This window comes from Seriola aureovittata, chromosome 11 (genome assembly GCF_021018895.1).
Source record: "Seriola aureovittata isolate HTS-2021-v1 ecotype China chromosome 11, ASM2101889v1, whole genome shotgun sequence".
Lineage (NCBI taxonomy): Eukaryota > Metazoa > Chordata > Actinopteri > Carangiformes > Carangidae > Seriola > Seriola aureovittata.
The window spans coordinates 896,885-911,761 of NC_079374.1; the positions used below are offsets into that span (position 1 = coordinate 896,885).

Consider the following 14,877-nt stretch of genomic DNA (forward strand, 5'->3'; position numbering starts at 1 on the left):
ACTTGGTTGGTGATGCTAGATTAAATGTCAGGTGATCAGAGTTATTAGGATTTATCCTCTGGGAACCATGATTTCAATGCAAAATCTCCTTTCGCCACAGACAGCAGAGGTCCTCCTCCTCCTACTGCTCCACCCACACCTTCAGCCTCTCATGCTCCCCAGTGGAGCCCAACCGACGGGTCCACACCATCCATAGCCAATTACAGTCTGTCGACACTGAGCCCCTCACCACGCCCCCTCCTTCTGTGATTGGCCCATCATTCTCTGATGTCCAGAGAGATTTTCAGAGTAAGGAGATGCAAGAAACGGGGCAGCAGGTAGAGTTCCCTCACAACATGACACCGCTAAAGGTTACTTAGCAGTAAGTTAAATTCATGTGGCGTTCCCCCAGGGTCAATTTTAGATCCTCTTTTATTTTTCCATTTACATGGTGCTACTGGGCTGCATATTTAAAAAAAACAAAAAAAAAAACAGCTTTAATTTTATCTCAACACCGATGATACACAACTGTACGTTGTCCTTAAACCTGGTGATGAAAATATAGCCCAACTCCTCAGCTCAGAATTTCTGCAACTAAATGAATCAAAATCTGAAGTTATTATTCTTTTTTTTTTATCTCTTGTCTTTGACAGCTCCTCTCTCACCCCGCTGTGGTTGACATCCTTTATAAATAAGTTTAGGCGCAATCTAAGGGTTATTATAGCTTCCTTTAGTGGGACACAATAAACACAATATCCATATCTACGCTGATGATACACAACTGTATGTTCTCCTTAAACCTGATGACTATGAATGTCGCCCAACTCATCAACTAAACTTAAAGAGCTGCAGCTAAATTAATCAAAACCTCAAGTCCTTCTATTTGGCCTTTATGATCCCGGTGTGGTTGTTTATCATTCACTATAAAAGAGGTCACGCTCAGACTTGCATGTTTGCACAATTTGGGTTCTAGAATAGATTGTAAGATTTTGAAGACATTTAAGAGATTGCATGGTCAGGCTCAGAGGTAGACTACTAAAATATTAATCCTTTGTGAGTGCAGTCTGTCCATGTCCCTCAGCTTTGGACTTCCTTGTCTGAGCATCTGAGATAAAACCTGTAGTATCCTTTAAATCACTTCTTAAAAGATTAACTTTAAGTTTGAAACAGGAATCTCCGTAAAACTATTAGAAATAGTATATAATATATAATATATATACATATATAATAATAAATTTGAGTTGGTGTAAAGTAAGGTATATATGGACAACGACCTTGTTCCTGTGAGCAGTACATACTGTATAAGCAGCAGCTATTCATCAGTCTAATACTCAGTCCTTTTCACCCAGGATGCAGGAGGCCTGTCGGAGGCGGAGCTCCAACAACAAGACGTGATGACAGAGGACTCGTTGTCCAATGATGAATATGAGTGTGTGTCACCTGATGACATTTCCCTCCCGCCGCTGGCAGAGACACCAGAGTCCAGCATGCTCCAATCGGACATGGAGGAGGGCTTTTGTTTCAGTTCCCACAGCCTTCATGTCAGCCAGTACAGCCGACAGTCACACGTCCAGTCAGAGCACAGTGGGACTGGTACTGCTACTGGTGCAGTCCAACAACAGAGGGAGTCCAGTCAGACAGAGGGTGATCCATCTCCTCCCACCGGTCGTCACAGCAGCACCAGGTCTGGTTTAGGACAAATCAAAATCACACCAGGACACAGCAACATTCCTTTGTTGTTATACTTGTAGGCACCAGCATAAGCTAGCTACTCACTAGCAAGCTACACTAAGTGGCCAAAAGTCTGTGGACACCTGAATATTCTCTCTCCCCCAGTCCTCCAGTCGTGTTGAAGTGTCCTTGGGCAAGATACTGAACCCCAAGAGAGCAGGTGTCAGTGCTCAGTGCAATGGACTGTTCAATGTCTTCCACACCAGACTGGAAAAAAATTTAATTTATGGACTTGTTCTGACCAAACCAGGAAAAACAGACCCAGACCTAAAGTAGTGTCTAGATAACCCGTCCACTAAATCCCCTGATTGAACTCAGTTCCACCTTCTGCTGAATCCTGTATTGTGACAAACTGCAAACCATGCTGCAAGAAGAACTTGATAAATTCATGCCAGGAGGATTAACTTAACAGTATGATCATCCTTAATCAAAGCAAATGCTGCTGTTGGCAGAGCAAATTCAAAATTTATTTTTGACAGCTCTACAAATAAGTCTCTTAACTATGAAAGTTTGATTCATATTAATTTAATTTGGCGTAGTATATTATATAGGATCAAAAGTTGCGTCATCATTTTGGCAGACTGGGTTCCATCAAAAACGGTTTGGTACTTAGTGTAGGACTCTGAAGGTTGTGGATGTTCATGCTCTACACTTCGTCTTAACACAAGCAGCCATGTTTTACCCAAATAAAAAAGTATGTTTTAAGGTGTGACTGAAGTCAGGAAACATCTGGTCAAAGACTATGTAAAGACGGCCTGACAAAGCATATGATAGCTTTAGGTACTTGACAGTTTGATACTTTCAGTAAGTGCTCAAAATGTACTGAGGTTGATATGCAGCCTTACTAAAGGATAATCTAATAGTGATAAGACAGGAAACAGCAGAAGTAGTAGTTTCTTGGTATGAGGTGTAGTCCACTAATTCTCCAGGAGAGCATTCAGATTTAAGATTTTGTTCCTTTGTTTGTGTCACAGGTTCAGATCAGAGTCCACTTTGTTTGTCCAGAGTCCGTTGGCAGCTCCAGCGCCGAGCCGCCTCACCAGCACTCTGTGCACTATCCTGAGGACTGAAGAAACCAGCACAGCTAACTTCTCCCAGACTGTTGACATCCCTAAACCAAGTTTTGTCTCTGGATCTAACCCAGTCCGCAACAGCAACACTACAGACAGTTGTTACATGGAAAATGAAGTCCCTGACAGGAAGACCCCCTCAAAAACCGAGCCCTTAAATGATCACAACACTCAGTACAACCAGCCTCAGAGGAGAACAGGTACCCAGGGTAAGAGCTCTCCAAATCTCACATCCAAAAGTGAGACCTTGCCAAAGACTGATCCCATTACCCAGCCACCCTTTAATGGTCCAGACCCTGATCTCCCCAGGGACAAGACCCCTCAAGAAAAAACGAGGATCTTCAAATGCGGGACTACTCTTCCTCAAACCAGAAATATCATTGGTCAAGACAAGAATTTTACACAGTCCTTCCCTCACTCAGAAACTGGCCTCAATCCAGACACAAATTCTTCCCAAATCAGAGAGGAAACATCCCTAGTGTCCAAACCTCAAAGGGACAGTTTGACCAACACCAGTACAGTTACCCAGCAGCCCATTTACATCCAGTCCTCCACTTCAGACACTTGTTGCGCTTTGCCACAGTCCTGCAGCAGCCTCAGTTCACCCTACGAAAGCCCCTTATCCCAGAGTAAGACCATGCCATCGATCAATCCGGTCCCCCAGGCCAGAGGGTTTACTCAGAGCCATGGTTTCACAGATTCTGCTCTCCACAAAGATAGCAACCTTCCACAAGACATTTACCCAGATTCGAGGAGTGGCCTTGATCTGGATGTACCATCCCCGCAAACCAGCAAGGAATCATCTTCATTGAACATGCCCCAAAACAGCAACCTTACCACAACCACTTCTGTCAGCCAGCAGTCTGTTTACTGCCAGTCCTCCCCTTCAGACAGTCGTTGCAATGTGTCACAGGCTAGAAACACTTTCAGGTCAAAACAAGAAAGCCCCTTCACTCAGGCTAGTGGTGATGTACCCAATCTTCCGGAACCAAACAGCGTTGACAACATCAGTATGTCCAGCAGTTCCATCACCAGCAGTAATAGATTCAGCAGCAAGCAGAGCCATCAGACAGTCTACTCCCTCCATGAGTCCTTGACCTCCACCTGTACCAAGCAGTGTGTGCATGACCCTGGCATGACCCCCAGCAGCTCCGCCAAGCCCGCTGCTCCTCCTCCGTCTGAAGCACAGACCCAAGCTTTGGCTCAGCAGGCTAACCCGCATGTCACACCCCCTTCCTCTCTACCTCATCTACTAACTTCAGACCAAGACCCAGACATTTGTCAGCCCATGGCCATCCGTGAGGAGATCAGACTTACCCCTCAGATCCAAGGGCCTCCCCTTCCTGTTCCTCCTCTTCCCCAGGCCCAGGCAGAGTCTCTTCCCCAGGGAAAAGCCTCTAAACTTGGTCCTCCCTGCTTCACCAGGCCCCTGTCTAGAGCTACCGTCATGGGGGGCTCTCCAGTGATGCTAGAGGTGGAGTTGACGGGACACCCAGAGCACACACTCACCTGGTGGGTAGCATACAACCAGCTCCACAATAACACAAGCTAATTCAATAACAGTCTTTGCTAGAGTCGTAGACCAGTTTTGCTTTTTTAATTTTGTGGTGTTGGTGATGTAAACCTACACTACTTTTGGGTTTGTACCCACCTTGAGGGTAGCTTTATGAGTGATGAAACTGCTCAGCAAAGATAATGTTAATGAAGGGTTGTCCCATATTCATCCACGTGGTAAAACTTACAGGATAATCTGACTACTCTGACTCTTCAGGTCGTGCTTTGCCCTCGACACCGCCGTTTTACATTTGACGAAACAATGACTTGCGGAAAGCAAGGTATATCAGGGTGACCAGCATAAGCCTCCTACAGCTTTCCAAATAAACATGAGGTGATTGCACAAGGTGACTGGGTCCACCTGCCAGTTGCCCTGGATTTATGTTGCTACATAGTTAGCCATAATTGATGTTCAAGGTACTTTCTGTGTTTCATTTGAAACAGGGATTCCATTTGAAACAGGGACAAACGTTTGAAATGATTCATGAGTCATTTTTCCCCCCAAATCTCTACAATTAAGGTGGAAAGTGCAAAATCAGCACGACCTATAGAGCCACAATAATGAACTCCTCCTCAACAACTGACCATGCTGTAGACTGTAAGGAGTTAAATACATTTTTAGCTTGGATTATCTTAAATGGAAAAGTTATGACCTGAACAGATTGTGCGTCTTTATGGCTTTCTATCAGTTATGAAGATAATGTTAACATGCTGACAAGCTATATAACCAATGCTGCTCAGGGGAAATAGTGCTAACTTTAGCTAGCAAGTGCTGTATTAGCTTTGGCACCAACAAGCTGATTGGTTGGTGGCCGGGAGGAGAATTCAAAACATTAACAATAAGCAAAATCAGTGTAACATGTAACTGTGCAGCAAAGACAGTTGTAGCATTAAAACAGAGAATGTAAGTGAACAACAGCTGCTAGTAAAGACAACAAGGTCAGTAACACTGTCATTCATTATCATGTTGTATTCACCACTGGTAGTCCAGGCTGATGAGAGCCAATCAGGAGAGACTGTGGGTGTGACCTCATTGTTTACAAAGGTCTCCGTTTCTGTCCATCCAGACTACAGCACAACTCCAGAGTTTTCAAAATAAAACGCAAGCCCAGAGTTTTCAAAATAAAACTGGGCCAATTGTTTCTAAAACTCTTGAAAACGGAGAGTTTAAAATGAAAACATAGTAGTGTGGACGCAGCATTGCATAGGCATCTACATGAGGCTTGGAAGTGAAGTGACATTTTATGTGTGTGTTAAAGCTATATTGCAGTTTGATTACAACATTTAATAATTCTAAGACACTGGTTGTTTGCTTTCTGAATTTCACTTTAATTTAGAGACTGATTAACATAAGTTTGATAGTTAACTGTGCGTTCTGTGATTCCTGCAGGTGGTTTCATTCTGTTTGTGAAGCTAACACTGAGCACTGACACATAAAAACTGCTTCAAGATAAAGGTTGAATCTCACACATCAATACTCACAGATCTGGTGTTTGGCTGTCAGGTGATGCTGTCAGGGTTATGTGTATTGTATCAGAGCTGTTGTCAGGCCTCCCCTGGCTCTGAGTGAGGCTGTGCGCTGTCTGACTTCCTGTCATCGTGGTCGCTCCAGGTTTAAAGATGGAGACATGTCAGCCACCAATCCGGGCCCGGCAGCGGTCAGGGAGGACAGGAAACACTTCCTGTTTAACACAAAGACGCCCAGCTCAGACGGCGGGATAAACCAGGCGCGTGTTGCGAACCATCACGACTCGCAGCAGACGGCTAGTAACAGCAGCAGCAGTGATAAGTGCCTGGTGGCCGAAGTGTTTGACATCATCAGTACGGACTGGCAGACCTGGTTTGGTACCCTGTGTGTTCTCCTGTGGCTGCTCTACCTGATTCTACTCTAATAACTCTTTCCCACCACAGGAACTGAATGACCTTTGACCTGGAGCTCCACAACCTGGACTTTTAAGAACCTTGTGGTTCAGCTGTGTGTTTTGTGTTTTCCAAAATAACTCCATGAATAGGTTATTCTTCATCCAAAGTGCCGCAAAGAGAAAAAAAGCAAATCTCTCAAGGTCCAAATTTTGACTTTCTAAATTTTGATAATTTTTTAAGAAAAGCCAAAATTATGACTCTGTAAAGTCAGAAAAAAAATGAGATAAGAAATAAAAACTTAGATGTAGAGAATCAATATTAGTGTAATTTTGATTCTCTAAATCTAAATTCTTTTTTGACTCGTCTAAAATTTTGACTTGCTGGGTAAGTACTAAATAATTAAATAACTAATATTATCAGATATTAAGTGAGTCAAAGTTTTAACTTTTTCGTTTTCTGTTGTTGGTAGAAATAAGCTTCCATATTACTCAGAAGAAGAAGTTATTATCTCCTCAGATATGGATCTTGTGTTGTTACAGAGAGGTTTGGGTCATTTATCTTTTATCACATTAATGCTGTCTACACACTGTATATGAATACAGAAGATGAGTCATAACAATAACACTGATAGTAGAAGATGTTAATAAAGATATAAAATGATGACTTTTTCTTTCTGCTCACTTTACCTGATAAATAAATGTCATGCGGTTTTAAATATATTCACAGTATTTATAACAGACCTCAGTAGAATATGACTGTGTTTCTATTGTGTCATTTATTATAACTGAAAGGGAAAAAAACTGCCTCAATGACTCAATTTTTTTGGGGGGCTTTTTTATGCCTTTATTGACAGCACAGTAGAGAGACAGGAAATGGGGAAGCAGAGAGAGGGGGAATGACATGCAGTAAAGGGCTGTCCGATGCGGGATTCAAACCGGGGCCGACTGCAGCGAGGACTGTAGCCTCTACATATGGGGCGCCTGCTCAACCAACTGCGCCACTCGACGCCCCGTCAATGACTCAACTGAATCCATGTTAATTGTTTTTGAAATGCTTCAGATTCAGTCCAGTAATCCCACTGCATTTATAATTCGATTTTATACTTTATTTATAACACACGGACGATAGGTCCTTCTTTACTGACCATGGACAAACAGAACTGAAATGTTGAAATAAGTTAACATGAAAGAAAAATACAGCTGAGTATCATCATGAAAAACAATGTGGAATTCACTGAAAATAAATTTTCTTAACAAATGTATTAAAAAATGTGAAGTATACTTATGTCTGAATATAATTTATTCTGATCTCTTACTCAGTTCCCTACTTTAAGCTTTTTCATCTCTTTCTAGTTGTATATTCCTTTCATATTATCGTATTTCATCATTTAAATCCTGTTTGTTTTGTACGGTGGAGTATTAGGGCCACTTTGAGAAAAAAAAATCAAAAATTTTGACAGTAAAATCATAAGATTATAACTTTATCCTTGTAATATTATGACTTTTTTTTCTTGAAATATTTATTTAATATTATGATTTTATTCTCAAATTAGGATTTTATTCTCGTAATAAAGATAAAGTTCATTTAAAAAAATCAAACAAGTGGAGTCAGATTATTTTCTAACTCCTCATGAAGTCTCCCTCACATCTTTCATTGACCTCATGACGTCTTCCATCAAGGTCAAGAAGAAGTGGTTAGGAAAGGAGATTATTTTGAGTTTTCGACCCCAGCCCCAGTGTTTCCTTTGCTAAAGGAGACAAGAGAGGAAGCATTGAAGCTCCTTTCCTCATCCCTTAGATAGTTCGACTAGCTCTCATCATGGCTGCCGCTCAGATACTTCCGGGTCATTTCACTCAGTTTGAACCTTCTTGAGCAAAAGAAACCTTTTGGACCCCACTGTAAAGAAAATGTAAATGTTGTTGTAAACTTAATGTTTATAAAGGGAAAATGTTTAATTCACAGAGCGTTTATAAGAGTTATTATCAGTGTAGTTAGCAGGTAAGTAGCGCCATTAACTCTCTGCACTCTGGACGTTACTCTGTGATTCACTCACAAAACGTTCCCGCCACAAACCGCAGGAGAACAGTAAAAACGGAATGATAACATGTTTGTCCGAGTCAACACCAACGTTTAAATACGGTATTTCTACAGACTGCGCCGCTGCTCTCCGCTGTGTTCTCCGGCTAACTAGCTGTGTTCTCCGGCTAACTAGCTGTGTTCTCCGGCTAACTAGCTGTGTTCTCCGGCTAACTAGCTATCTCACTCTGGAAGTGACGGATGTAGCAAGCGGTGAAAATGTGCTTTTCCTCCCGCGAAAACGTTTTATCACTCTGGGCAGACTGAGGACATCTATGCGATGACTGAGGTATCTGAGGATACTGGACTTCATGCAGGAAAACAGGTGATACAAAAGTTTCTGAGCAAACAATCAGAGTAATTTCAGTCGAGGTTACAAATGGAGCTAGCTTAAACAGAAAGCTAACGTTAGCCAACAAAGTGAGTGAGGAACTGGCAGGTGTAAAATATGTTAGTATCATCAGCTCCATGTAGTATTACAGTAAAAGTACACAAGTATTATCAGCTTTATTTAAAGTATTACAATAAAAGTACTTCATGTAGTTAAAGTATCACAGTAAAAGTACACAAGTATTATCAGCTTTATTTAAAGTATTACAATAAAAGTACTTCATGTAGTTAAAGTATCACAGTAAAAGTACATCATGGAGTTAAAGTATTACAGTAAAAGTACACAAGTATTATCAGCTTTATTTAAAGTATTACAATAAAAGTACTTCATGTCGTTAAAGTATCACAATAAAAGTACACAAGGACGATCAGCTTTATTTAAAGTATTACAATAAAAATACTTCATGTTGTTAAAGTATCACAATAAAAGTACTTCATGTAGTTAAAGTATCACAGTAAAAGTACATCATGGAGTTAAAGTATTACAGTAAAAGTACTTCATGTAGTTAAAGTATCATAGGAAAAGCACTTCATGTTGTTAAAGTATCACAATAAAAGTACTTCATGTAGTTAAAGTATCACAGTAAAAGTACATCATGGAGTTAAGGTATCACAGTAAAAGTACTAAATAAAATCAATGTGATACCTTAACTACTTGAAGTACTTTTACTTTTTTCCTCATCATATGTTTTTATGTAAAATCAAATCTAGTTAAGTAAACATCAGATCAATAACAAAACCAATGGATGATTTGAAAAGTGATCAGTTGAGTCTCACATGTGAACCACATGTCTGAGCTGCTGATTGGTCACTTTGATTGACAGGGCCCTTCTATAAACTCAGCACTGATCTGATTGGCTGTTCTGGGGTTATGACACGCGCACCAAGGGGGAAGAGGAACCACCTCCGGCCACCACATGCATGCTGGGAAATGGAGTCTGTGATTTCAGAGCTGGGAGCCTGTATCATGAAGCTCCATTCAGGAGGGGGAGGATGAAACCTTCACTGTGCTCCGGTAATTTAACACATTTTAACTGAGTCAGACCTGAACCATGTTGATCTGTTCCTGATGATGTCATGTCCTCTGATGTCCCACCACAATAAAACTCCAGAATCCACTTAGAAACCAGAGAAACAGAGTCTGCTTAAACAGAAGAAGAAACTGTAGGAGAATATTCTGAATATTTATTTCACTGCATATAATTAGTTTTCATGCAGATTAGAGGATATGTGATATGTGAGTTGATGAAGTTACCTTTGGCTTCAGGAATTTACTTCTTACCATTATTTTATTGCTTTTAATAATAAATAAAGACAGAAACATTATAGAATTAAAAAGACATTTTCTTGATTGTTTGACCTATAAAATGTAAAGAAATGGAGACAGATTTCCAGAAGTGACAGTTCAGATGTAGTTTTTTGAAAATGATTTATTTTTTCAGAAATTTATATTCACATCTGAGGAGCTGGAATCTGAATTTAAATATTGTTGTGAATCAGTTCAGCTCTACAGACAAACTGTTTTATGACATTTTATAAAGTGAAGAGGTGATAACAGCTGGATTAACTCACAATGAAAATAACTGAGTTATAATGTTATATGTGTCACTTCTCTACGTTTGGAGTAAATCTGGAAACATCTCTCGTCGCTCTCTTCGTTAGGTAAACCAGCTGACAGGTGTGACAACTTGCATAAAATGGCTCTGCTGCCCTCCCATGATTCCCTGCAGCACCGACCAATGGCGTGGCTCGTCCTTTGTGATGTCACAGCGGTATAAAGCCCCCCGCCGCCCGGCTGCCTGCTCTGAGCAGAGTCAGCGTTCCCGGCCTGGACGCCTCGGCTGGAGGGACTGCTGTCAGAAGGAAAAACAAAACTACACGGCGCTGACGGCCTGTAGTTTTGTTTTTTTCTGTGGGGTTCCTTTGAGGCTCAGCTGTTCTCTTGGATTTTCTGACTGAAATTTCTGGATAAAGATTTTCTGATCTTCTGCAGTCAGCCCTCCTTTGGGCATCCCAGGCATCCTTGTGCAGACAAGTAAGTGTGTTTAAAGTTTTCAGAGTGTGGTGATTGACGAGCTGCAGCTGACTGACACCTCTAACACCCAGACCTTTGTCTTCTAACACTCAGACCTGACTCCGCCTCTCCCTCCAGACTACATTCACTTTTCTTCACTTTTCAGAAAGTGACTCTGACATATTGGAGGCTTTCTGCTGCTTTTCCATGTTGAAGGTTATAATGGGACGTCCCAGAATAGACCCTGATAGCATCACAGTGGACTGTCAGCTGGGGGCTGATGGCTTTTTAAGGGAATCAGCAGCAGGGCTATCAGTTGCTCCTCCAGCTATGTGCCACATGGTGGCTGTCAATCAAATGAAGGTGTGGTGGAGGGGAGGGGGCTGGGGCTGTTATTTTTAGTGTTTGGTGTCCTGTCTTGGATAACCCCCCCCCCCCCCCCCCCCCCCCCCTTGTTACATTACAGCTCTGTGGGGAGGAAGTGTCTGAGTGAGAGCAGGGAGGCTTTTATTGTGGAGGAGAGAGAACAGCTGCTGGTCTGTCATCAAGATTTAAAAAATGAGAGTGTAGGCTGGGGGGGGGGGGGGGGGGCTCTCTGTGATCTGCAGCACTTTTCAACAAAGTTTAAAATCCATATGATGTCTCAGCAGTTTGATTCTGTGGCATTTACTTTATTTTGAAGGAGGAACCTTTTCTTGTTCCCACATTGCTGTTCTGTTTCCAGATGAAGAATCTGTGTGAGGAGAGCATATATACACTGTGTATATGTGTGTGTGTATATATATATATATATATATATATATATACATACACAGATTCTTCATATGGATATATATATATATATATATATATATGTATGTATATGCTGCTTCATGTTTTTGTATTCATGGATCCTTCCTAAATGTCTGTGTGGAAATAAGAGCAAACTAAATTTAAAACGTGTGATGAGTCTCCAGCAATGAGTCCTACGAGACACTGTGAATAATGTTCATGTTGACTCTGATTTACCAGTTTGAGCCGAGTGAGGTTTAGTTATTATCAACATTTTATAAATGAACTGTGTCTGATTTTTATTAAAAAAAACGTCTAGTGGTCAAGCACATGGAGAGAGAAAGGGGGTGGGGGGGTGGTATTTACACAGAATTTTAAAAAGGGAAAAACATGACTAATTAAATTAAAAGCAAGTGGAGAAATTCAGTTTTAATCTGTTCCTAAGATAAAATACAAAACAAACAACACAAATCAAATTTTGTTACATGAAATATTTTGTATTGCTGATGGAAAAATAAAATAAGACATAAAAAATGGATAAATACAGATAGATAAGAAATAAAAATAAAGTGGCATTTTTTATGTTTTATTCTGGATTGGTTTGATAACAGAATAAAGATTCAGATACTTAACTTTAGTAAAAGTATTAAGCAGCCTTTTTTGAAACTTTAAACTGCAACAGTTCATTATATTAAACGAACTGATCGTACGTTGTTGATTTAAGTGAGTCAGTGTTTCTCTCTGGAGCAGAAAATCTAAATAAATCTAAATAACTGTTCTTAACACAGTCACTTTCAGAACCGTTGACCCTGTGAGAAACATCGGCTTCATCTCAGATTCACCTCTGAATAACTCGACACGACTGTTGAGTTTCACCCAGTCACTTCGTTAACATGCGGTTGAGTCATCAGATTAATTTAGCTGAAACCAGATCTGCTCCGCGTCGGGTTCAGGGATCCACCGAAACCTGATTTAACTCCTGCTCAGGTCATTTCTCCACAGTCTGAAAAACCCTCAGCGCGTTTTTCTTTTAAGTTTGAAAAAGTGTCTGAAGAACATGAAGTGAGTTCTCACTGTGATCCGGTTCCTTCAGTCCAAAGGTTTTAAAGTTCTACAGAGAAAACTAGAGAAGGGCTAGTGAAGTGAAGTGAAGTGAAGTGTAGTGAAGTGAAGTGAAGTGAAGTGAAGTGAAGTGAAGGATCAGATTCCCTTTGTTAGTTAGAAAACTGAAAATCTTTCAAACTTTAAAAACAATGTTTAAATGTTCAACATGTTAAAATCCATTAAAACCTCATATAAACAACAAACACCTGAATGTGAATCCAAGAGACTGAATTTGAAAACCTCTTAAAAACAACCTGGTCTTAATTTACATCATTAATTAAGCAGATTTTCAGGTGAACGAGACTTTCCTCTTAATTTACTCATTCATTTGAATTATTTGACAAATTTATTAATGATGAATTAAGTTTAATGAGGTTTGGTTCATGTTTTTTAAATAAATTATATGATTTAATGGAGTGTATTTTAGTTTGAAAAGAAATTTTCAAAATTCAAAAGCAAATTCAGGGATTCACCTGATATATGTTGTTAATTAATGAGTAAATTAACATATTAATAATTTTTGTAAATGAAAGTAAAAAACAAAACATTTAAACATGACAAGAATCTCTCAATTTTAACCTTTAAATAATTTTAAATAACAAAATTCAAATATATGAAGTTTATATTGTAGAAGTTGAAGAAACAAGAATTTCTGCTTTAAAATGATTAAACAATTAATTATGAAAAAGTTCCCAAAGCAGTTCCTGATGATTGACTAATTGATTATTAGACTAATTATGTTAATATTTAAGTTAATACTAAGAATCTAAACTTTAGAGAGAATGAAAGAGTGAGAACTTAAAACTACTTTATTATTTCTTCTCCATAAAAACAGTCGGATAATAAACTTTAAACACTAGTTTCAATAAAAACCATGAAAAAATAAATATCTGCTGTAAAATGTGATTTTTGTCAGAGTTGTTGCTGCAGGGCGTTCAGGTCCTGGTTCAGGTCCTGGTTCAGGTCCTGGTCACTCACAGCTGGTCCCGTCTGTCTGTCAGCAGACCAGGACCAGGACCTGGACGTGGACCAGGAGGACCTGCTGCCAGCACAGAGACACCAGGGACAAGCAGGGCCAATCACAGGGACAAATGTAAAATAATTAACATACATTTGAATATTTTTACTAAATTGAGTTTTAAATGTTTTGCTCTGTAAAAACTCAACGACCATCTAATTCTATCAGAGGTTCCCGTTCTTCACGTCCTCTGAGAGGGTTTTACTTCAGTCACGTCCTTTTCCTGGAACAAGTTTCATTCAGTTTAAAGCAGCTACAGAGAAGTTGAGATTTTTAATGATGTTTCATGATGTTTTTGATTAAACCTGATCATTGTGTGTGAAACCTTGAAATAGGGCTGAAAGGATTCGTCCCTGGATCAATTATCAGTCAGTTGACACTAATTGTTAAATATTATTTTAAAAGCACAAAATGCCAAAAAAAACCTCTTAAATATCCACTAGCTTGTTCCTTTAACCTCCACGAGGACGTTGTGTTCTCCCTGGTCTCTGGTGGTTTAGTCAGTTGTTGGATTATTCAGGAAGTACTGAACCAATTTTCCTGAAACTTAGTGGAGGGATGGGGGAGGGGCCAGCGATGAACCCATTACATTTTGGTGCTGATCCGGTTAAAGTGGCGGATCCAGGATTTTTTCACTTTCCTTAACATTGCGACAGAGACAATTTTTGGACGTGTTTGTCAATAATGTTTGAATCTTGATGTGAAATCAGAGAAATTCCTGGTGTTGGTTGAGATGTGTGAGTTTACAGATTATAACCTGGATCTCACACACCTGTAGGATTGTGAGTTTGGCGGAGGACTGTGCTCTACTGAGTGAAATCCTACTTTTCTGATATGTTGATAATGGGACGAAGCTGTTTTTGATGAATCAGTTCACTGGGAAAATAACCAGAGCACTTACAACTGGTTTAGTGTCTAAATGTAAGGTTACAGTTCCACATGTACCTGCAGCGTCACTGGTTTGATTCACCCCACATTTCCTGTCTGTCTCTTCTGTCAACTATCAAACCAGACCTGAGCGAAGTGTTGCTCAAGGGCGCTTCACCAGAGGAAACCTGCTGCATTTTATTCTGAAATGATGACACAAACACTCAGATTGAACCTGGTGGTTAATAAGATGAAACCAAATCCATCAAAAAGGAACATTTGAGGTGAATTAGGAACAAATCCAATTCGTTTGTGTCCTTTAATCAAAAGTTTTTTTTAATGAGTACTTATTGTACATGATGTTTTAATGGGATCAATTATCGTTTCAATCATCTTTAAGACCTAAACTAGACTGGGACTGAAACCTGAGACCAGTTCCC

The 14,877-nt window shown here is 40.0% G+C and overlaps 2 protein-coding genes across 2 annotated transcripts in view; both read left to right on the plus strand.

Annotated features, from left to right (window-relative positions):
• The window catches only part of ccdc141 (coiled-coil domain containing 141), a 38,128-nt gene extending 31,271 nt beyond the window's left edge, over positions 1-6,857 (plus strand). Inside the window, exons 23-26 of the mRNA XM_056389501.1 lie at positions 101-317; positions 1,329-1,663; positions 2,685-4,292; positions 5,947-6,857. Coding sequence (XP_056245476.1) covers positions 101-317; positions 1,329-1,663; positions 2,685-4,292; positions 5,947-6,226 — 2,440 coding nt within the window. The 3' untranslated portion in view covers positions 6,227-6,857. The remainder of the gene's footprint in view (positions 1-100; positions 318-1,328; positions 1,664-2,684; positions 4,293-5,946) is intronic.
• A 3,373-nt stretch (positions 6,858-10,230) lies between these two features.
• The window catches only part of ttn.2 (titin, tandem duplicate 2), a 195,437-nt gene continuing 190,790 nt past the window's right edge, over positions 10,231-14,877 (plus strand). Inside the window, exon 1 of the mRNA XM_056389502.1 lies at positions 10,231-10,698. The gene's annotated coding sequence lies outside the window, so the exon portion shown is untranslated. The remainder of the gene's footprint in view (positions 10,699-14,877) is intronic.